This window comes from Pristis pectinata, chromosome 7 (genome assembly GCF_009764475.1).
Source record: "Pristis pectinata isolate sPriPec2 chromosome 7, sPriPec2.1.pri, whole genome shotgun sequence".
In the NCBI taxonomy this organism is placed as follows: Eukaryota; Metazoa; Chordata; class Chondrichthyes; order Rhinopristiformes; family Pristidae; genus Pristis; species Pristis pectinata.
In genome coordinates this window covers 64,767,907-64,792,174 of record NC_067411.1, presented here as the reverse complement: position 1 = coordinate 64,792,174, position 24,268 = coordinate 64,767,907, and the positions used below count along the sequence as shown (strand labels likewise).

Sequence of the window (24,268 nt, the reverse complement as noted above, 5' to 3'; positions counted from 1 at the left end):
CAGGTCAAAGACCCTTGGTCAGAAATGAATGGTCCTGAAGCCTTTTTCTTGAGCCTCTTTAAATAAAAAGGCTGCATTGAAATATAACCATATCATTGCTTTGAGCAATTCAACCTGGAAAGCAAATTTCTGCAGAATGACACAATATTGATGATGAACTCAACATTAGAGCGAAAGAATTATCTTTTCAGGCATATTATTGACAAATTAACACTTGGTATTTGCCTCAGAGGAATAATCCATGAATATAGTGCTATAGTTCTCTCATCACAGGACATTTTAACCCCTTCATGATCTGCCAGCATCTCAAAGTTCATGTGTTCTAACTATGTTCTTCAAATGATAAATAGTAATATAATAGTTGCTGCCTGGGGGTGTAACGGTCAGTGGCATGATTGAATTATGCATAATATGGTCTGAAAAATGCTGAATAAAATGAGTCTGTTGATCATCAGATGATGAGTCCCTTCCTAGCTACTGGGCCTCATCATGGTAGAGGTTGCTAGGAAACATCTTTGTACATTAACCTGCAAACACAATGGCCAATTTGCATTAGTTGTTTAGTGATGAGGATAGCGTGAGTTTCTCCATTAATACAAGATTATATTCTGTAGAAAATAATTATCTGAATGATTGTAAACTACCTTCCACTGAGAAGCAATACTACCAAGCACAGTATTATTTTGAATTATTAATGCTTATATTATCATTTCCTGTGCACAAAATAACATAACATTTTAATAAATTAACACTGTTGAAGGGATAAATTACTCATTTCGTTCTGAGTGGCCCCCATGTTTTTTTTTACATTTTAAAGGTGTTCCTTGTTGAGTAAATTTATAAAAATACTTCCAAGACCAAGAACTGGATTGCAGTGCCTCCTTCCCTCCAATACAATGGCTGCAGCCAAGCTGCTGGTTAACTGTCCACTCAAAGGATCTGCAAACGTGCAATGTTGATCACATACATGCTGGACTGGCTTTAGGGTACCATGTGTATATGATCTGGGATAGCTGGCTGTGGAGCATAGGTGACAGTGTTGCTGAGAAGACAGTGGTGGGAGAAGACATGTTAACCAAATGAAGCAAGGCAACAATATTAAGCTCTGCAAAGCCACTTAATCTCTCAGGAGACAGGATGGATAATGGTGTGCCAATATGGTGTGGCCTTACTGCACTCTAACCATATCCAGCACAGAAATGTACAGCCCATCTCGTCCATGCCAAACGTAATGTTTTTCTATGCTAATCTCATTTTCCAGCATTAGGCCTGTATCCCTCTACTCCTCAAGTCCAAACATCTTTTAAACACTGTAATAGTATCAGCCTTCACCACCTCCTTTAGCAGCTCATTCCAGATAGTCACCATCCTGTGTGTGAAAAACTTACCCTTTAGATCTCCTTTAAATTTCCCCTCTCACACCTTAAACCTCAGCCTCTAGTTCTAGACTCCCTTTTCCCAGGGAAAAAGTCTATCTATCCTATCTATGCCCCTCAATTTCATAAACTTCTATAAGGTCACTCCTCAGCCTCCAGTGAGAATAAACTCAGCCAATCTTTCCTTATAATTACAGCCCTGCATTCCAGGCAACATCCTGGTAAATCTCTTCTGCATTCTATTGCTATCAAATACTTCCTGTAGTGTGGCAACCAGAACTGCACACAATACTCTTACCTTCAAGACACATTAGGTGTGACTGACACATCCTGTATCACAGCAATCTGCTCTCTACTTTAGTCAGAAATCTCCATGGGGTCATTCTGAGCACCACTCTGCCCTGACGGAGGTGTCTGACCATGGGTGGCATCTCTCTAACAGCAATGTTCTCAAGGGTATTCTTGTCCTTGGAGAACAGCTGCTCATGGTTGGCATCTTGGTGTTCAGTGAAGGCAGGTTGCTGCTGACAAGTGGTGTCTCACTGTGCTTGAACAGAAGCAACCACATCCTAGATGGCAGAGATAAGAGCTTTACTTGGATCAGCACTGAAGCACCAAGGATCTCAACTGGGTCTCCATAATAGTTGCAACCTAACTCAGTACTGATGTATCTGGATTACCTCCATACTCTTGCACTTAACTGCCTGCTATCTCCATAGTGGAGTATTAATTGTCCCATTTCTACGCACACTCCCACAAGAGACTGGAAGGATCCCCCAATGTCCTTACCATCTCCTGCATTCAGTCAGGCAAACCTGGTAATGTAATCTCAATGTTCATCTGCCTCAGCCTATCATAAACCTATCAGTGCCCTCCGGGGCAGTGTGGATGTGTAGACTCCCCCTCTGGCATGCACCCACTCCAGATTCCCTACACCTCCTTCCTGAATATAGCCCCTAGGGCTTAATGTTCTTTTTTCCCAATGCCACCAGCCCTCCTTCACTTATTTCCACCCTCCCTCATGGTGCCAATATCTGAGTGCTAATCAGTGCAATGAGGTAGTGTGCTCTTCTTCCCCCTCTCCTCAGCCTCTTACACTTCCTCTTTCCCCTGCTCCTGTGCTGGTGGCTGAGGTTGCAATGGGGTAGGGGGAAAGCTCTCTTCATTATCTGCAAAATAAAGATACACAAAATAAGAAGTGCTCAATGCACTTTTGATGAATTTGCCTTAAATTATATGCGTATTGGTCCATTTCCCCAAATAAATTAAAAGGGGATGGATTGATGATGACAAGAAATATTTGATGATCATACAGGGCAGATTTCTTGAAGTAGAGAAGCAGGTAAGTTTAGGATGGGAATTTCAAAGTTGAGAGCCATGTCAACTGAAGGCATGATTGCTGTTGCTGCAATAATTAATTTCAGAAATGATCCAGAGGACAAAACAGGAGAGAGCTGATACGTCGGGAGGTTGCAGCGTTAGAAGAGCCTACAGAGAGTGAATGGTGGCAACATGCAACAGTTTGAAAACTAGTGTGAAAAGTTAAAACCAAATGCATTGGTTATGGCACAATAGGAGAGTTCTGGTGGCCTCAAGTTTAGCTCACATGCAATGGCTACCCGATGTTAAAAGAAACATCAGACAACTTCCACTCTGGTGTTGCAAACCTCGTTAGAACTGCAGTCATGTCTTAAAAGTGTGTCTGTTCTTTAAAGATTGTCTGTTCTTTGAAGAAGACACTCTTCTACAAAGTAAGTGTGCAACTAAAAGTATTTCTTTTTTCTGTAAAGCAAGATATGGAAGATGATTGAGAGACTGTTTGCTTATAATTCTGCAATGCCATAGTACAAGATCTAGTGATTGTACATCGTGTTGATGAAAAAAAAATTATTTGAAATTTTCATCTGACAGATAAAATCCAAGGTAATTGTTTGCAAAGTAATCTTGGCAACACTCTCAACTGGAGTGATTAAAAGGAGTATCCATTTATCTCATCAACACAAATGGATGAGTGAATGTTCAGTTTTCAAAAGTGGGGGTCCTGTCGTAATTCTATGAAAAAATGGTGCAGATGTGTGTCCTAAAGGCCATTTTTGTGGTCAAATAGGACACCAAGTTTATGAGGAGCCTTGTTCAGTTTCAGACAGTTGCCAGAAGGCTGGAGTTGATAGATTTGGAATGAGTTTGTGGTGAGGACTGGAGACAATGGCTCATAACCTCCTCATAATTAATTGGAGGTAATTTATCCAATTCAGGACGTCAGTCAAGAAGTCTGACAATTTGGAGACAGTGATGTCAAGAGAGGTGGTGCTGCAGTAGAATTGGGTAGACAATCTTTTTTTGGGAATGTTTTAGATAATTTTTTGAAAAATAAACCTATAGTCCCAATTTGCATATTAAGCAGCCCATGTCAGATGGGAATAATACTTGCTCATTTACAGGCCCACTTGTAAATCACATTGGGCAAGTTTGGGCATCAATGCAAATTATATTTCTTTGGCCAAGCTGAGGCAAACCCTCTTCCCCTTCCCGCGCGCCCCCCCCCATGTCCCACATTTAAACTGATTATAGCTCATTTTCCCTCTCTTCTAACTAAGGTGTACACCTTTTCTATTTGTTACTTGTTCATCTTAAGTTATGTTCTTACCAAATAGGAATAAGACACAACAGGGTCACTACAATCTAGTGCATTTCACTGCTCACCGTTTATTTGCCACAAGTAAAACTTTCCCTGAGAATGTCTCGCCTTCTTTGGCAAACAGTGGGGTCTGTAGGAGACAGCGCACCTGGTACCAGTGTGTCAAAGGTTCAGCAGGAGATGTTGATAGCCAGATTGTTTTCCTGAAAAAGATTTAATTTTGGATTTTTTGAAAACATGTTAACTTACAATTTTGAACATATATTTCCTGTTTGATATCCTGATAGAAAAGAAAACCAATGGAGGAAGTTTGAAAAAGGATATAAAGGGGTATAAGGAGCTTCAGTTGAGGAATTGGGACATACGTCTGCAACTTAGTTGTATGATCGCTTTGTGTGTAGTAATTTCCATATAGAGAATGAGAAAAAGGGGAATAAAAGAGATAAATGAAAGGCCAGAGGGACAAGCAAGAGTTGATATAGCATAGAAGTGATGGAGAGCACAGGGGAAAGTGCTGGAAGGGGAAATATGTCCTTCTCTCTAGATTCTAATTTCTTCAATTCTCTCTATTCTTTGGATTATAGTTTCTTTCATTGGTTTTAAAGGAGACATGCGAAAAAAGGAAAATATGCAAATGTGAGGTGGAGGTAACATTTTATTTAAGCTTTTTGAAAAATGTTTGATAAACTTTCATGCATAAAAATGCCTTTTTGACCTTGGGCATGGCAAACGATCTCATAGCCAATTAAGTGCATTTAAAGTGTAGTCACTGCCCAATTACATATAATTAATGAAGAGGATGGGCAATGTTCCTCAGCTCCAGTCAAACTGTAAGGAAACATTTTATTCCACGTCATGCTTTGCATTAATGAATATAAATGAAGGGCAAAGTTTTACCACATCAGTAATAGAAGTGAGTGCACTCTGCAAGTCCTTCAGTGTACTGTTACCTCCCATCTTTCCTGCAGCTACATATCTGAAACTCTAATCAGATTTTCATGCATGCCACAGTATTAAAATTCCCCTAATCAAAGTCACAAATAATTATTGACCTTTAACCTTCTTTGCATCTGCAATCTTTCATGAGGTATTCTGCTTCGTCTTCGTCCCAAATGTTTCTTTGTCATCCAAATTAGTGGGATTTCCTTTGCTTGTTTCCACAATTAGCCATCTGATCATACAAATAGCATCTACGGAAATGGTTTCTCATCCCTATGCCCAACCATCACCATGGACAAGGAACACTGGCATTTCCAGCCATGTCCACAATTCACAGGCATGAAATCCAAATAAACAATGAAAAAACCTTGACCTATCACTCCACCAATTCTTTCCAAATATCATTATGCTTTTAGGTAGCTTGGTCAATACCAGTCTTGCATCAGCTGCCATCCTTACCTGTTGAGCAGCAGAAAGACAGAAAGCCACCGATTTCATCCCCAGCTGCAATCTCTGCACTCTCAACACCAATTCAACACCCATGGTTGTCATTTTTTTCCATATTGATCTCGATTGCTCAGAATCTCAGCATCCAGTTTGATACTGGACTAAACTTTATGATGCTATATACACTGATCAACTCCAGTTATCTGTCTGATCCTCATCCATGACTTGTTTCTTTCAACCATGACAATTCCAATGGTCTTCTGGATTTCTTCTAGTTCTCTGCAAGAAACTTCACCTTGCACAAAACTGCACACCCCATATCCCAACCACACCATGTCCTGTTTTTGCATTACTTCCAGCCTATCTAATCAATCTTGTCTCCAACTGCAGAGATGTGACGTTCTCATCTTGGTGTTCAAATTCTCTACTCATCTGCTTCATCTTAATCTCTTCCACCTCTCCAACTTCTCCCACAGGAAATACGTTCCTCTGATCCTTACCTTTTTGGTCTTCCTTCCACCTGCAATCATACCCCTGCATCTACCCCTTCACCTACTTGCTCTACTATTAATGGCTGGTGTCTTTGTTCACTTACAGGAAATTCCTTCCCTAAATCCTTTCACCTGCTTTTCCTATTAAGAATCTCTGTAACACCTGAAGCTATTGGTCCTCCTAATATTTTCTGCAAAACAGCTTGTGGTAGTTTTCTGAAGATGCAATGTAGATACTATTGTTATTAGAGAGGACTTTTAAGGTCCTTTCACAAATAATACATTGAGAATAAATGTAAGCACCGGAGGTATAGGGAAAAGCAAAATATACTTACTGTGAACCTACAAATGCCACATCGAACCAAAATGCCAAGCCATGGACTTGCCCAGATTGCAGAATTCGGAAGGCAAAAGGGATTTCCATTCTACATGGGCAAGTTTAAAAATTGTTACCAGTGTTAGGACAGAAAGCTATTTATTGTGAATCTAATGAATTGTGAATTTATTGTAACACCTAATCATTAGCAAACCAAGTTAGCTTGCCCTTATCCAGTTTATGACATCTAAAAGTTATTGTAAAATACTTTATAATCAATACTTTATTGATTATATCAATAAAGAAACATAAGTGAAATATGAGTGAAAAATTCTGCATTTTCATACCTAACACAGCACAAAAAAGTAAACTGATTATGGGGAGTTTTTCCACTTCATGTTGGCTAACTCTGGGCACTTGGAGGAAATATCAGAATTTCAGTTGTATGATGTAAAGTGATTTTCTGTCTATTTACATAAAGACTCGAAAGTCTTTTGCAACTTAGGCACAATTTCAGCTTGACTTATCTGGCCAGCAAGACTATCCACTGGAGAAGACAACCATATTGAACAGGAATTAAGTTTAATACTGTGCAGTTTCTCTTTGAAGTTGCACAGTCTTGAACTTAGTTCCTGGTAAGCAGGGACTTCCAGAACAAAAAGGCTTAAAGCTGGCATTAAACTGATAATCTCACTCATACACAGGTATGGGTCAATTACATGCCATAACGAATGGCAAAGCAAAGTAAAAGGAACACCATCTTGCATCTAATGTTAAATGTTGACAATGGGTGCAAGATATGGTAAGCACCATCAATAACATTACCTGTGAGAAAGGTATCAAATTCATTTCTATCACCTAAACCTCTCAGGCATCCAATGCTCTGTACGCATTTTATCCCAACTTTAGCAATCATTATGGCTAATTTCAACAATTATTGGACAGCAAGTTAGAACTCCAAATACATTATTGACTCACCTATGCAAATCATCTTCTTTAGCTTCCAGAAAGTTCACAGTGTACTTGACAGACCGTGCCATCAAAATGACTACATCAAAGGTATCCTAAGATAGGAAATTTGATACATGTTAAGCTGGACGCCTGACATTTTATTCAAATCTTTTTGAGCATTTGAGAAAGCACAATCTATTTCTGAAATCCATACAGTAATCCATAATTTTCAGCAATTTGTAGTGTGCAGCAATCTAACTTCTGATCTGAAGATAGCAACGGCGAAATATAACTTGATGGGAAAAATGGGTAGCATGCGAGAAGCACATGCTCCTGCGAACTGCCATGTGCTTCTCGCATGCTACCCAGAAGGCTGTGAACTGTGTCCATACATAGTTCAGCGATCAAGAGGAAATGACTGTTCCCTTTTCACAAGGATGGACAGAATCACCCAAACCCTCTCACCCCGTTATGCCAGTTCTTTAGCAAACAAATGCCAGCAGCACAATGACTTCCATTGCCTGTTGCACCCCTCTTATGAGGAGCAGGCTGACTTCAAGGAGTATAAATTGTTTTGAACTGGTGCAAACTGGTCAAAAAATTGAGGCTTGTGCTGACAGGCTAAAGCATTCTACTGCACAGCTGGCTCTGGCTGCACATCAACATTCATTAAAATGAGCACAAATTTCACATGCAGGCTATATCAGGTCAAACTGGTGGGAGTTACTTTCTGAATCAGGATCTATGGCTAATAACTTTAATCCCCCCATATGTTTTAGCTTAGGGAATGATTCATTCTGTTTCCCAACAGACAAGCTTATTTCACACGTCAGCCAAAAACTGTCCAAAATTTCAGCTTACTTTATTTAAAAGAAATGCCAATCCTGGGAGTTTGGTATTAAAACCTCTGGCATTCATTCTGAATGTAGAAATTGACAGGCACACTTACTACAATTGGCTGCCTGAAGTACTCATCCATAGCTGCACTGCAAAGACCAGTCAGATTAATCCCATGGAAACACTGCTGGTACCTGGAGTGAAGGAAGATCAATAGATTAAAGAAAATATTTAGATAACTGTAATTCAATCAGTGAATACAAGCATTCTCTCCGGGACTTAAAAATGTCCAACATATTTTGTTGAGATATTATAATAAAGGCATTCCTTGCAATGGGCTATTACAAGGTATTTTCATGACCGAGTTGAGCCAGGTTTTGAGGTCAAACCTCAGGTAGCAGCTCAGCATTCAGCATCTGAATTTGGCAATGGAGCAACAGGAATCTTCACAGCAACTGCAAAGCTGCACAAAATCTTTGTGATAAGACAGCCATTCAACCATGTAATCCTCTTTGCCCAAAATACTTTCCTGTCGTCACATGATTTTTGTTTTAAAAGTTGGTCCAGAGTCCTGAGCTGGACCACCTCCAGCAAACCATTCTGTGTGAAGAAATAAGTCTTGAGGTTTGTCCTTCACCCCTCAACAGCCGTAAACTCAAGTGTGAAGCTGCTTTGGAATTTCTGAAACCATTGTTGCTGGCAAAATCCATATGGTCACTATTTTAATATACCTTTGAGATACCCCCCTTCAATGATGAAAAACCCTACAGGTCCTTCTTTTTAAGGGTGCCAACAACAACCCCAAAGCTCCTTGTGCAGCACCAACACTGTCCCCACTTGGATACAGTTCCCTTTGTGATGATCATGATCTTTATTCCCATGGCTAGCTACAAATCCACATCTAACGTTTTATACTCAATTCTCATTTTTGGTTTTTGAACTTCCTTAGTCCAATAATACTGGAAGGTTATCTCACGTTTTATTTTACTTTTGTTCCCATGTCGTTGCCTGGTTCTATCTCAACACACCTAAGCTCCTTCTTACCAGTTTTAAAAATATACAACTTTCTGCCAGTTGTGTATACAAACAAACCTTGATTTAGGAATTGTTTAATACCATTTCACCTAATGCTTCAAGCTTCACAGAGAATCTTTCAATGCAACTGCAACCTGCATAGCACAGCCGCATCTGCTAACAATCAGTGCATATTAAAGACATGGGAGCTTTTTTCCCCTCCCTAAAGTATTTACATAATCTGACTTCAGACTCACAAAATATTAATGCAGTATTAAGTCATTCAGAGAAAATATGGTATTAACTTCAGAAATATGTTTTCCAAATATTATTTACGATGCAAGATTATGTGTTGTGTCTGTTAGGTACTTCCTGTGACATATGTTCTATCAGATGATTTATTTGTTTAACCCAACCTCAGGAATTTCTTATGGGTTCTCCAGAGTTATTGTCATAAGTTTGCTGGAAGATTGTCAGAAGCCCTGTATACATATCCACTGGCAATCTTCCAAAGCTTCCAGCCACCTGGAAGACTGCCTTAAGTCACTGGGACTGATTTCTTTTTTTTAAAAAAATCAATTATATTATAACTTCTCCATGAATCCCTTTTACATTGTCCACTTCCTGTGTGAATGGTTTGTATCTTGTTACATTTTATCAACCACAGCACAGAGGATATCAAGAGACAGTACAATGTGTTTAATCTTACTTTTACATGCCTGTTGATTCACAACTTAGCCGTCGCTAAAGACCTACAGTATGGAGGAGATTCTGACTCTGCATGATGGAGTAAAACTGGTGAAAGTGAGCTGGCAGCCTAGTTTAGATCTTACCCCAATTTCCATAATTATATCCATTTCTTCTTTCACATTATTACTATATGCATTTTGGACTTTTGAGATAGTAAGGATATTAGCGCCTTTAAGTGTTCTTTTATAAAAGAACAATAATGATAGCTGACCTCGTACACGGGATAAACTTCATTAGGGCAAAAATTGCTGACAATGATTTGGCAATGATGAAAATTCTGTTCAAAGCAGATAATCCAAATGATAAGTTTGTTCTATTAGGATTTCTTGGTCTTTTCTGATGCTGATGATACCAATAAAGTTGATTCACTTTATTCCAAGGAATAACTTCGGAGAATGGCATCAGTGTTGAGCATTAAATGTGAACTATGTCAATCACAATAAGATGAAAATCTTATTTGGAATATTTGCGATGCTGGAAATTTCTGCTCCAGTAGAAACAAGTGATGTGGAGTCTACAAAGCTCTGTTCAGAGAGAAACTGAATTCCTGTAATGGATCACTTACCCTGCTTCACTCTTATGCATCTTTAGCAGCGTTAGCAACTTATAAACAGCGGAAGGAATAGTTTTTAGACAATTTATATTTTTGTTTTACAGTCACGTATCAGGCTTATTGTTTGAAATTAGCCTGTTAATAATCTATTAAATAAATTGTAACCTAAATTCAATGGGAATTAAACCATCTCTCACCTACAATGAGCAAAAATCTGGGTTTCCAACCAATTCCTGAAGGTAATGAAAACTTTCCTTTCATTAACGAAAAATACCACCACCACTCACCCTCCTTTTCTCTGTTTACCTCCCCCCACCCCCCCAATTCCCACAATCTGAGAACCAATTTGACACTCTCCTTCCCTAAAAGAATAATCAACTCTCTACTAAATGGGATTTGAAAAAAATGCTTATTCCTGTCCCCATGTTGATGAATCCATTCTCTATCACTGTCCTCAACTGATCTGTAACAGACAATGTGCCTTTTCCAGTCTCTCTCCCACATGCAACCAACACCATCAATAACCCAAGTATAAAGTACCTCACTGCAGTATTCTCCCTCCAAGAAAGCAATTTTCCTCTACCCACACCGTGAAAAAATAAATGGAATTTGGCCTCAGTAATGCAGCTCCTATTCCCAGTGAAGGGAAAAGTAGCCTTACACAGCAGCATTCCACTCTTTCCCATCCTGTAATGTTCTATCTTCTCCTACCACACCCTCCTCCTCAGTTTTTCTCCCCACCCCCACCTGTAAAACAAAATAAACCACAGCCCAATGCCATAAACCCACCAAAAGGTCAAAAACTGCTGGAAATCTGAAATAAAAACACAAAATGCTAGAAGCACTCAAAAGGTTACGCTGCATCTGTCAAAGATCTGAAACTTTAGCTCAGTTTCTCTTTCCACTTGTGCTGCCTGACCTACTGAATGTTTCCAACATTTTTATGCCATTTTCTGCAGCTCCTTCCCATCCGCCCCCTCCTTCTGTACTCTTCCTCCTCTCTGCTCCCTTCCATGTCCATCCTCTTTCATTCTTTCTCCTTCAGCTGAATCCTGTTATTCCATTGCTCTCTAATCCTTACAACTTGAATATTCATTTTGGTTTTCACTCTCTATTTGCAGTGGCACAGGACTATTGGTTCAATTTACTAAATATCTTGGTTCCATACATGTCTGTTGTCCAGTGTTTCTGGCTTAAGCAGTCACTGTTTTTTGGTTGTGCAAGAGCATTTCCATAATGGTAATGCAAAATATCAAAACACATTACTTGGGAAACTATAATCAATATTGTAGCACATAGCAAGTTTAATGAAAGCTTTAAACTACTTAGATTCTGATCTGTTTTAATTAAAGATTTTTGTAAATACCATTTTTAAAATAGATTCCAAAAAAAACTAAAACAAACAATGGACTGCTGAGTTGTGATGCTGGAAAACCTCCTCAAACCTGTTGCCACAAATGATCAGCATTGTAATGTTGTCCTCACTTAAACAGACAAATGAAAGATAACTGCACCTTACCCTCCAGGACCATTACATAATGCATTTGGGTGGGGTAGATTTAAAAAAAGAACATTTTTCATTTCTCTCTGGTAATCCATGAATATAGTAACGATCTTCCTATTTTCCTTAGAAAACAATTTGTACCCAAAAGGCTTATAGATGGTGATACCAAACATTGCCATAGTTGCTTACGAGGACATACCAGAAATTTGCCCTCGTGTAGTGTTCCATGTAAAGCTGCTCATCAGAAAATGGAGCTAGATGAACATCACCAAAAGTAGGAAACATCATCCCTAAGAAAACATACACAGCAGCGGGGTAAACACACCATCTTAAACAGGGCTATAATAGTGATAATTAATAAATAGTGCTTTATTTTAAAGGGATGGTTAACATTTTCATTATTTTCACTAAAGCATAAAGGTGTGGAAAAGCAGTCAGAATGTCTGACTTTCTGATCCCTTCTTATGCATAAGCAGGATGCTTGGCTTTTCTCCTTGGCCATTAAAAATTTATCGTATAGAAATGAAAGGTAGAAGCATGGGTCCTATTACTGAGCTCCAATGCCCCGTGCCACTGCAGGACACAAGTTCTAATTAAAAATAAAGAAATTTCACCTTCATTAAAACACAATCCTTGATAGCCAAGGATTTTAAGTTTTGCAGAAAGTGACAGTCTATGGTGGTTTACTTTTTGAAGAGTTGACTCTGAAGTTAGCATTGTTTAGAATATTTTCCTTTCATCTGTGAGATCAATGCCTTAATGAAGCCAAGACTTAAAGTTCTCCCTTTGCTACCCGCTGTAAAGGTCCTAAATGAAATGAAATTTGGTGATCTTAACAGTTTTTGAAACTAGTAAAGTCAGATTCTATAAAACTATCCATGATTTGTAAATGTACAGTATGTCTTTCCTTTGAAATGCACACCTGTGGCTGATAGGTAAAGAAACCATTGCAGGTTTCTCAACCATTAAAAAGATGGTTATTGTGACAAAACCAAAGAAACTTTGCAGCCAGCCTAACTCCTGGCATGATTTCAGAGCTCTTAATGCTTTCACTGGGTGACAAAAGAACAATAATGTTTTTCAACAAACATCCCTTGCTACAAAAAAAAATTAAAACCACGCTCCTTCAGAATATTGCTATTTTGTTCCATGATGTGCAAACAATCACTTTTCTTGTTTACAAGAGATAAATTATTTTGATTATTCAACTCTCATTATCATTGGCACCAACATAGCAACTGATCTCAAACCCCACCCGAGATAGGCTTGTAAACAGTCTGACTACAAGTTGTATGCTTCTGCATATGTTGACCTACCATTTGGCTTCAACCATTTTTTTGCATGGAGGTAGCTTTCGAGCATCCTCTCATGAAATAACAAATATCCCATAGGTTCTGAAATAATGATGTCCACTTTCTCAGGAATAGTAATTTCCTCAATTTTCCCTTCCAGGACCATTACCCGTTCTGAAAGATTGTTACTTTTCACTAGAATCTGAAGGTATAAACAAAAAGCAATATCTTAGCATAGAGATATCACAAACATTCTGGCTTCTTGTGGGTCAAAATACATTATAGTTACAAACAGAACAGAAGAATGAATGAGCACAATTAACTGAAGTTACATCTCAGCTGCAAGGATTACTAAACTACTTATGCATTCCTCCTGCCCTGGCACTGAGCCTCAATCCCTCCATTTTCAATTAAATAAACATCCCCATTACCTTGTTCAATGCTGCAAGGAAGTTCGCTTTCATGGTACTTATGTGGTTCAACTGGGGGACAGTTCAAACAGGAGAAAACTGGTGGTGAAAACAAGTCAGAAGTGATGTAGTCTCTCTTCATTGCTACACTCAATGCTGGAGAAGCCCAATGCCATGGTTCAAACTTTATTTCCATAGGACTGCTGATTGTGGCCATCACTCATCAGAACTTAACCTCAGCCAAACCTCAGGGCCTCACCACCTGACTCTGGAGCCACCTAGCCCAGCAAAAAAAAAATCAACCATAGAGATTTGGCTGAGGTTAAGTTCTGAGCCTTGAATATAAAGCTGTGACACCGAAGGGCTTGAACAAGTCTCAGCTACAAAACTCCTCTGAAAACCTTTAACAGCCAGCAGAGCCTTACCACCAGCTTTGCCAGTTATCAAAGCCATGAGCATTTTGTAAATGAAATAAATAATTTTTAAAAAATTTTTTTTAAAAATTCTATTAAACAATCAAAATATGTAAATTGTTAAGAAATTTAAATAAACATAATTACAAAGAGAAATGTGTCTTCTTACCTTTTTTCCCTACAACATCCACTGAAATCAACATCCTTGCAGATCCTGTGTTAGGTCTAACCTAGCTCAAAGTTTAAAAGCAGATTTCCCAAGAGAAATACTGGAGAACCTCAGCAAGTTTCAGCCGTTAAGTTCAAGATTAAGTTTGGACTTCTGCATTTGTATAGCATCCCGATGCCTCTTATGTGGAGAAATAGCACCGGAAATGCAGGCATAGACCAGCAAAATCCAGCCATTATGATTATCTGCAACTGAAATTGTTGCTTTAAATTACCACTGGCCAAGAGTTTCTGCAGTTTATTTTAAATAATCTATCCTTTTCTGATTAAACAAAAATAAAATTTCTCCCATCCAACCCCACATGTATCCTTCATTACAGAAAACACAAAGACTTTTTGTGAAGAGAGCCAATATTAGCTTCTTTCACCTGCTTCATAGGTTTGGCTTGACTTGATGTTACCCTACAAATGTCCTTGTATACATTTAAATCTTCTTTCTCTGTTGATACAATAATCAAAACTGCAATGTTGCCTGCTCTATGGTTTCACCAACATTTTTTGGATTATCTTGACTCTATCTGGATTTACTGCTAGACTCCGAATTCTACCAATGTTAGCTATCGAACTAAATGACACATTATTTTAAGCATTTAAATTGAAAGTTGGTAAAGAAAAGGGGCAGACTGAGAAAGGAGGAGGAGAAGGAAAAGAATAGAGGATTGGTGGAACTAGGAGAGAGAAGAAGAGGGGAGAGAGTGAAGAACAAGAAGAGGACGCAAGAATAAGAACAGGAAAAAGTATTTCTGTGGGCAGGCTATGTTGGCACCGGAAGCGTGGCGACACTTATGGGCTGCCCCCAGAACACTCTACGCAAAAGATGCATTTCACTTTGTGTTTCAAAGTACAGTACGTGACTAATAAAGATATCTTAAGTATCACTCCTAGGGAGTTTATAATAACATCTGCATGATAACATTTATTATTATTTTGCCTCTCTGTACGTTTGAATAAAATAAAATTAAACTCTGATTTACAATGACAAATTAATTAAATACTTCCTTAATTTCTGAGGAACTAAAATATACGTATTTGTTGAAACTGTCAAACCTCATTCATTTAGAATCTTCATAGTGGACAGAGAACTGTAACTTTTACCCATCACCCTTGCTGGATGCAAATTTGTGTGCCAAGAGTTAAAATTGTGTGTTGATTCAAACCAAACAAAATTGTTAAAGATCTGTACCCTAAACCCATGTAAGGTTGTTTCCATTTCTTGGTTTAACTTTGATAGAAGACAAATCAAAGCCTTTTAAAAATGGTACAAAACAAGTGAAAACCATGTGCTGCTCAAAATCCTAAAGTCCTAAAGTTGCAGTTTTAGGACATTTGAAAACACCATTTCCACATTGTATACATCTGATAAGTTCAAAAAAATATGAAACAAAATATTGTGACTTCATTAATCCTATTGTATACATATAGTAGAATGTAGTTGAGGATTGGCAGGTTGATCTGAAGGATGATATGCCGTAATCTAGAAAATTGATTAAAGCATTGGTTTTGTCAGTGAATTTTGAAGCACTGAAACAGGATCCAAGATGATTGCTGTTTCAGCCACCCTTTAGAGTATGCTGGAATTTCTAGCTACAAGTATATTTAAATTAACAAATATTTTGTACTTTATGTTGTTAAAAGCCATTTTCCTTTACATTTGTGATCTCTACATCCATGGCAACTGGATAAAATGGGAGCTTTATTTACATTGTTTAACTTTATTGCTATATTTCTATGGTGTTAAAGAAATAGAACAGCAGTATAGCTAGCAGAATTTATGAAAAGGCAAGCTAAACTCTTCCATAATCTGTGATTGTGTGCAATGGAGGTGGTAAAGGAGAATATTGGTCTATGTTGTGATTGAGGACATTCATGTGACTGATCAGCTAGGGTATGAAAACACACTGACAGCTCTCTGTTGCCCATTTTGTACTGAAGACCAAATTATGCATGAGGAGTGGAAACTGACATAATTTTTGCATGTAAAATGGGTCAAGGAAAGAGCAAGATGGGGAGAGAAGAGGATAGGTGGAAGTGGGTAAAGAAAAGGGGCAGACTGAGAGAGGAGGAGGAGAGTGTGAAGGGGAAAAGAATAAAGAGGGGATTCATGGAATGAGAGAGGAGAAGAGGGGAGAGAGTGAAGAACAAGAAGAGGATGCAAGAATGAGAACAGGAAAAACTATTTCTGTGAAGCAATGATTCTAGAGCTTTTATCCATATAAAATGCAAGAGAAATATTTCTGAATTTTACTTTTAAATCTGAACCTTGGATTTAAATGGGGTGGAGGGCAGAGGGGGAGTCCAGCAACAAGGTATAGAAAGGGAATTAAGGGAGCCCAAAGACTATAGGAGTAAGGATGAAGGAGTTTATGTGCCCAAAGACAGAAGGAGTAGCAGCTGGATGTTGCTGTCGATGGCAAAAGGTGGAAGTACAGTACTGAAGAGAGTTCAATGGGGTGGGGAACTGAGAACTGGCAGATTGTCATAGTAAACAGTAAAGTTGTTCAGTGGGCGGAGTAGAAAGTGTTCAAACACATCCTATGCATTAATACCCACATAAGCCTCTGTTAGAGGGAAAAAGGGTTTTAAAAAAAACAAAGCAAATTAGGAATAGAAACATATGGAAAAAAAATCTCACATTTCCCTTTAGACAGTCAGGAAACTACAACAACCATGCCTGCATTACTGTTTGTTCTATTTACCCTTTTAATCTGATCTCTGCTACAGATACACAGACTGGTAGTCATGCAGTACAAAACAGGGCTTCAGCCCACTTAGCCTGTGCTAACTATCACGCACCTATTTACACTTATATTGCAGTAATCCCACTTTATTCTCCCTATACTCCCATCAAATTCTGCCCCCCCCCCCCCCAATACTAACACTTCCCAATGTACCGGGGCAACTTACAGTGGCCAATTAACTTATCAACCTGCAAAACTTTTGATGCAAAACTCCATCATGGGCACAACCTTCCATACTATCGAGGGCGTCTTCAAGAGGCGGTGCCTCAAGAAGGCAGCATTCATCATTAAGGACCTTCACCACCCGGGACATGCCCTCTTCTCGTTACTACCATCAGGGAGGAGGTACAGGAGCCTGAAGACCCACACTCAATGACTTAGGAACAGTTTCTTCCCCTCCGCCATTATATTTCTGAATGGTCCATGCACCCATGAACACTACCTTGTTATTCTTTTTGCACTATTGATTTATTTTTGTAATTTATAGATTTTTATGTCATTGCACTGTACTGCTGCCGCAAAGCAACAAATTTTACGTCATGTGTCAGTGATAATAAATCTGTTTCTGATTCTAAAAACGGATGCACCGGGAGAAAACTTGTGCAAGCCTCACACAGACAGCACCCAAGGTCAGGATTGAACCCAGGTTGTTGGAGCTAGGAGGCAGCAGTTCTACTGGCTGCAGCACAGTGGCATCCAGGCTGATGTGATTTTTCTTTTGAAGGCTTGAGAGAGAGAGTCAGCAGTCATTGTAGAAGCCAGAATCTTGTTACAAAAGGTCTAGTATTCTCTTAGAAAAGAACTATCCATCCATCATCGCCCTAGCCCCAAACAGTTTATAGTCAGGATAAAAACTGTCACCCTTGATCACTGTGTTATATAAGCATGTGTTGCACTCTGCTTTCAAAAGTTGTTCCACTGATTTTTGCAGAACTTTTCTTCAAAGGTCACTGACTGGAAACAGATGTTACCCAATCTGCTAAGAAACTTACAGCATTTTAAATAACAAAAGTGAGGAAAAGTTGAATCTATGGTATTCCAATAGTTACAAAGAATACTCTCTGTTTTGCTAGTTCAAAGATAACTTGTGTGCAACCACATCTGTGTATCAGTTCCATCCAGAAGCTCTTATTCCATTTTTTAACTTCCTGCTTAGTTCAAAAACCAGACAGGAATCCAAGCTTCAAATCAACTGTGCTAGGCATGCTACAATTAGTGAATGCTCAATTGCGTCTTGGGCTTGACTCAATATCTTTTACTTTGCCATGACTGGCCTGCTTTCACTTGCACTTCTTCCAAATGAATGCGGTAAACTTGGTGTTCACAATATGGCCTCCTCTACATTGGAGAAATCAGACACAGATTGGATGATGACTTTGTGGATCATCTGCAATCAGTTGGTAGGAGTGACCCTGAGTTTCCTGCTGCCTATCACTAATTCTCCATCCCACTCTAACTTCATCCTGTCAATGGCTGCCTGCACTGTTACAATGAGGTGCAACGCAAGCTTGAGGGATAACATCTTGTCTTCCATCTGGAACAATGCAGCCTTCCAAACTCAATATCAAATACTCCAACCTTGGGTGACTCACTTTCTGTGTCTGTATCAGAACTGGCCGCTTGTGCTGGAAGTCATCCATTTGTGATATTAACTCAGTTCTTCTTTCTCCATTAGTACAGTCTGAGCTGATGGACATGTCCAACAGCCCTGCTATCAGCAACACATAACAGACAAATAAGTATAATCACTTTAACTGCCCCAATGATGCAGTTGACCTAATATCACTGGATTACAGATACTCCCTTTGCCCTATCCATCCCTCCCCACCACCTTCTCTGCAACTTAAAACCTTTTTAACTCTTTCCCACTTCTGACAAAAGGTCTCAATCTTGAAATGTTAATGGTTTCTCTTTCTACAGATGCAGCAGCATTTTCTGATTTTTAAAATTCCAGTTTTACAGTTTTTTTAATATGTATATCATTTGGAAAAATAGATTGAGGAAGCAAAGGTTATTCTCCTTTGTGTAAATAAATGTTCAAGGTAACAAAGACAAATTTGTTCCAACTGGCAGAAGGGTTGAGACTAGAGGACATAAATTTTAAGGTGATTGACAAAAGAAGATGGATTGAAAAAAAATTTTAACACACAGTAAGTAGTTCTGATCAGGAATTCATTACCTGATGATCATGGTTTTCAAAAAAAAAAATTGGATAAGAACATGAAGATAAAAAAAAACTTGTAGCACTACAGGGAAAGAGTCAAGCCATGGAACTAACTGCACTGCTCTTACAGCAGAGCCCCTGCAGGACTTTTTGTAATAATTCTATGATATTCCTTTACTTTTAGTTGAAGATATTTTCTAAATTTTGTCAGCATTAGACATAGTTCAGGAAAGATTTGAGTTGTTTTATTTCAATAATTCAATACCAGAATGTCTCTCCTGGGCAGCCAGATTAACTCTCCCATGTTTCCATTTCCTGTTTATTCAAATGCTTGCAGAAGTTTTATTCTGGGTTACTTGGCTCTTTCATTAATGGAATGAGTCATGGTACTGATTCATTCAAGCAGCACTTTTCAAGTCAAAGAAAAAAATATGGGAATAAAAAGGGTCAGAAAATAAACACAAGCTGATGGTATATTATAGAATCATAGAACAGTACAGCACAATACAGGCCCTTCAGCCCACAATGTTGTGCCGACCTTTAAACCTCGCCTAAGACTATCTAACCTCTACCTCCCCCATATCCCTCTATTTTAAATTCCTCCATATGCTTATCTAGCAATCTCTTGAATTTGACCAATGTACCTGCCTCTACCACCACCTCAGGCAGCGCATTCCATGCCCCCACCACTCTCTAGGTAAAAAACCTTCCTCTGATATCTCCCTTGAACTTCCCACCCATTACTTAAAGCCATGCCCTCTTGTATTGAGCATTGGTGCCCTGGGAAAGAGGCACTGGCTGTCTACTCTGTCTATTCCTCTTAATATTTTGTACACCTCTATCATGTCTCCCCTCATCCTCCTTCTCTCCAAAGAGTAAAGCCCTAGCTCCCTTAGTCTTGCCTCATAATGCATACTCTCCAAACCAGGCAGCATCCTGGTAAATCTCCTCTGCACCCTTTCCAACCCTTCCACATCCTTCTTATAATGAGGCGACCATCTAGTAGGCGAGTCAGGATCGTTCACAGGAAGCTATTGCCTGATGTCTGGTTGATTAATAATTGAAGGTCAACATCAATCATTTGAAAGTTTCTTTGTAATCCAAGATAAACTGCTGCTTTTTCAAAAAAAAACCCGAATTTCTGAAGCAAATCCCTTCTTTTTCTGAAAAAGAAAATCACTGAAGCACATGTGCATTAATTTACAGCATAAATGGACCTAATTTTTTTTTTACTAACATTGACCTTATTTTGCTAAGATTATTAAAAAAGTCATATTTGCATAAGGTCATTAAAGCCCTATCTACTGGCAACTTGTTTGTGAACTATTTAGATTCCATACAATTAAATGAAGATAAATCATCATGCTTGTTTACTGCATATGTAGCTAATGGACCAGTTCTGCGATTTCCAACATCTGGTCTTCACAAAGCCAGGGAATGCAATTGTTGCTCTCCAGAGGGGGAAAAAGGCAAAAACTTAGAATTCAGTAGATGCTTCAGAGTGATAAATAAGTCAATTCACCTTATGTATTAGGTCAACAGCCTGCACTCCGTGTAGAGTGAAATCATAGTTTAGTAGATTGCACTTTTACGATGCAAATATTAGAAAGGCTACTCTGTGAAATAATGCAATCTCCAACACATTGCAAGAAGAGACAGTGATTAGATTTCTGCACAGCATGTGGATGGCAACACCTGGTGGAAAATTGTGCTTGTGAGCAGCCTGGTGACTGCATAAAAAATGTTCAATTTTCCTCTATGTGGTATCATGAAAACAAGGCAATAAATATATCTTTTTTATTCTCTGTTTCAAGAACGTCATATTAGAACTTCTATAAAATAAATCTCTTGGAGAATATGGTTAGTTATCTTTTAGTATTTATGTTGTTTTCCCTTCAGATTACTTTCTTTTATTGTTGTCATACTCTACAAGACCCCGTTTTTCTCTTCCCTTTCAAATCACCAAGCAGTTGCCTATATGATAGGGAATGGAATGAACACCATTTGTAGGCAGAATTTCATGTTGGGGAATGTCTGAGGAAAGTGTGACCCGAAGATATTCATGGCAGAATTTATACCATACCTTGTTTTGGCAGCTAGATCTTTTCTACCCACTTGATATCATCAACTCTCACCCCCTTCTTCCACCCACCCCCACCCCACACATTGCCAATGCTCTAACAGCTCGCTCTTTATCTGCTTTAACTATATGGATTGGTCCATCTGTGTAACCCTCCATCATCTTCCCATTACATATTGGGTCCCTTCTATCTTAAGAGGCCAATTCGTAATCCTATCTTAGTGAGACCATGTTTTCCCATGATCCCAGACATCTAACTCACAAATTGTCTTTGTAGCTTTTATAAACACGACGCACAAGAAAGATGCAAATGTGGTTGAAATGAAAAAATCCCAGAGTAATGCATTGGATTAAAATTGAAGGTTGACAAACAATCACAGAAATGACAATTCCAATATATTCATTCAGCACACATCTTTCCCTCCTGTTCAATATTTCCAGGCTCTCTTAGCATTTGCAATTAAGTTAGAGGCATGAATACTATAGGAGAGCAGCTGCTGCTAAGTAGCTGAACATCGCCAACATTGATACACCTGGTTGATTCACTTTGCATTTCAGGTGTCAAGGGAGCAGCTGTGAAACTAAGAACAGCTCACAAGAATGAAGCTGTGCATTAGTCACAGACTCTTTCAAAGCCTTGTTGTAATATACAGGAATTTTTTTGAAAAAAGGACAAGTCCCAGCACGGACTCTGTTGGAACTATTCTCCAGTCTGAAAAACAACCATTTATCGCAACACGGCTTTTTGTTCTTAAGCCATTTTTTCCCCCAATTTGTGCCACCACAGATCTCTTTTCTCAATAGTTATTAAATTTCGCTTACCAACTTTTTATATGGGGCTGTCAAATGCCTTCTGAAAATCCACATGGATGATAGGTACTGCATTCCCTTTATTAATATTCCCTGTTATTTCAACAAAATGTAGAATGCGCAGCAAAGCTTCCACCAGTGTACTTTAATGGATGCATCTTAAGGGTTGACATCGATGTCCAGTACAAATTCTTCAATTTCACACAATGGTCACTTTCCCCTTCTTGAATAATACTACAAATAGAATGCCAAATTATAACGCTTGGGGAGCTAAGCCACGGACCTCTGAACTAATTTTGTAAAAGTTCCTCCTGCCCACTTGACAGAGGAAACTTTCAGCTCAACCATGTGGATGAGTCATCCATTTTGACCAAATTTTCTTCAATGACATTGGCTGAAAATACATATGAAGGCACACATGACACTATCATTGGTAGAATCCCGGCTGGCTACAAGGAAGCGTACAGGAATGAGATAGATCGACTGGTTGAGTGGTGTCGCAACAACCTTGCACTCAACATCAGCAAGACCAAGGAATTGATTGTGGACTTCAGGAAGGGGAAGTGGAGAGAACACACACCTATTCATAAGATATGGCTGCATGGAGTTGTGGGTAATATATTAGCATAGATAGAGGATTGGTTAACCAATAGAAGGCAGAGAGTTAGAATAAATGGGCGTTTCTGTAGTTGGCAATCAATGGAGAGCGGAGTGCCGCAGGGGTTGGTGCTGGGCCTGCAACTGTTCACGTTAATGATTTACATTAATGATTTGGAAGAGGGGACAGAGTGTAGCGTATCTAAGTTTGCTGATGACACTAAATTGAGTGGAAAAGCAAATTGTGCAGAGGATGCAGAGAGTCTGCAGAGGGATATAGATAGGTTAAATGAGTGGGCAAGCGTCTGGCAGATGGAGTACAATGTTGGTAAATGCGAGGTCATCCACTTTGGAAGGAAAAATAGAAGATCAGATTATTATTTAAATGGTGAAAGACTGCAGCATGCTGTCACGCAGGGGGACTTGGAAGTGCTTGTGCATGAATCGCAAAAAGTTGGTTTGAAGGTGGAACAGGTTATCAAGAAGACAAATGGAATGTTGGCCTTCATTGCTAGAGGGATTGAATTTAAGAGCAGGGAAGCTATGCTGCAACTGTACAGGGAACTGGTGAGGCCACACCTGGAGTACTGTGTTCATTTCTGTTCTCCTTACTTGAGGAAAGATATACTAGCTTTGGAGGTGGTGCAGAGGAGGTTCACCAGGTTGATTCCAGAGATGAGGGGGCTAGCCTATGAGGAGAGCTTGAGTCACCTGGAACTTTACTCACTGGAATTCAGAAGAATGAGAGGGTATCTTATAGAAACATATAAAATTATGAAAGGGATGCACAAGATAGAGGCAGGAAGTTTGTTTCCGCTGGTAGGTGGGACTAAAGCTAGGGGACATAGCCTCAAGATTCGGTGGAATAGATTTAGGATGGAGATGAGGAGAAACTGCTTTTTCCAGACAGTACTGAATCTGTGGAGTTCTCTGCCCAGGGAAGCAGTAGAGGCTACCTAAGACACAGTTAGATAAATTTTTGCATAGTAGGGGAAAAGGAAGGTAGATGGAGCTGAGTCCATGGCCAGATCAGCCATGATCTTATTGAATGGCGGAGCAGGCTTGACGGGCCAGATGGCCTGCTCCTATTTCTTATGTCCTCATTAAGGGGTCAGCAGTGGAAAAGGTGAGCAGCTTCAAGTTCTTGGGCGTCAACTTTTCGGAGGATTTATTCTGGGACCAACACATCGATGCAGTCACTAAGAAGGCACGCCAACAGCTCTGCTTCATTAGGAGTTGAGGAGATCTGGTATTTCACCAAAGACTCTTGCAAATTTCTGCAGATGGACGGTGGAGAGCATTCTGACTGGTTGCCTCACAGCCTGGTACGAAAGCTCCAATGCACAGGATCGAAAGAGGCTGCAGAGGGTTGTAGACTCAGCCAGCTCTATCACGGGCACAACTTACCCCGCCATCGAGGACATATTCAAGAGGTGGTGCCTCAAGAATGCAGCATCCATCACTAAGGACCCTCACCATCCGGGACATGCCCTCTTCTCGTTACTACCATCAGGGAGGAGGTACAGGAGCCTGAAGACCCACACTCAGTTTCTTCCCCTCCGACATCAGATTTCTGAATGATCCATGAACCCTATCTCGTTATTCCTTTTTGCACTATTTATTTTGTAATTTACAGTATTTTTATGTCTCTGCACTGTACTGCTGCCACAAAACAACAAATTTCACGGCATATAAACCTGTGATAATAAACGTGATTCTG

General features: G+C 39.3%; 1 protein-coding gene across 2 annotated transcripts in view; it reads right to left on the bottom strand.

Moving 5' to 3' along the window:
* Positions 1–24,268, bottom strand: part of carm1l (coactivator-associated arginine methyltransferase 1, like) — a 55,976-nt gene that overhangs the window by 5,511 nt on the left and 26,197 nt on the right. For both annotated transcript variants that reach the window (XM_052019513.1, XM_052019514.1), the window contains exons 6-11: positions 13,133–13,310; positions 12,016–12,106; positions 8,108–8,189; positions 7,186–7,271; positions 6,227–6,316; positions 4,080–4,217 (exon numbers count right to left, since the gene is read on the bottom strand). In XM_052019513.1, coding sequence (XP_051875473.1) covers positions 4,080–4,217; positions 6,227–6,316; positions 7,186–7,271; positions 8,108–8,189; positions 12,016–12,106; positions 13,133–13,310 — 665 coding nt within the window. The remainder of the gene's footprint in view (positions 1–4,079; positions 4,218–6,226; positions 6,317–7,185; positions 7,272–8,107; positions 8,190–12,015; positions 12,107–13,132; positions 13,311–24,268) is intronic.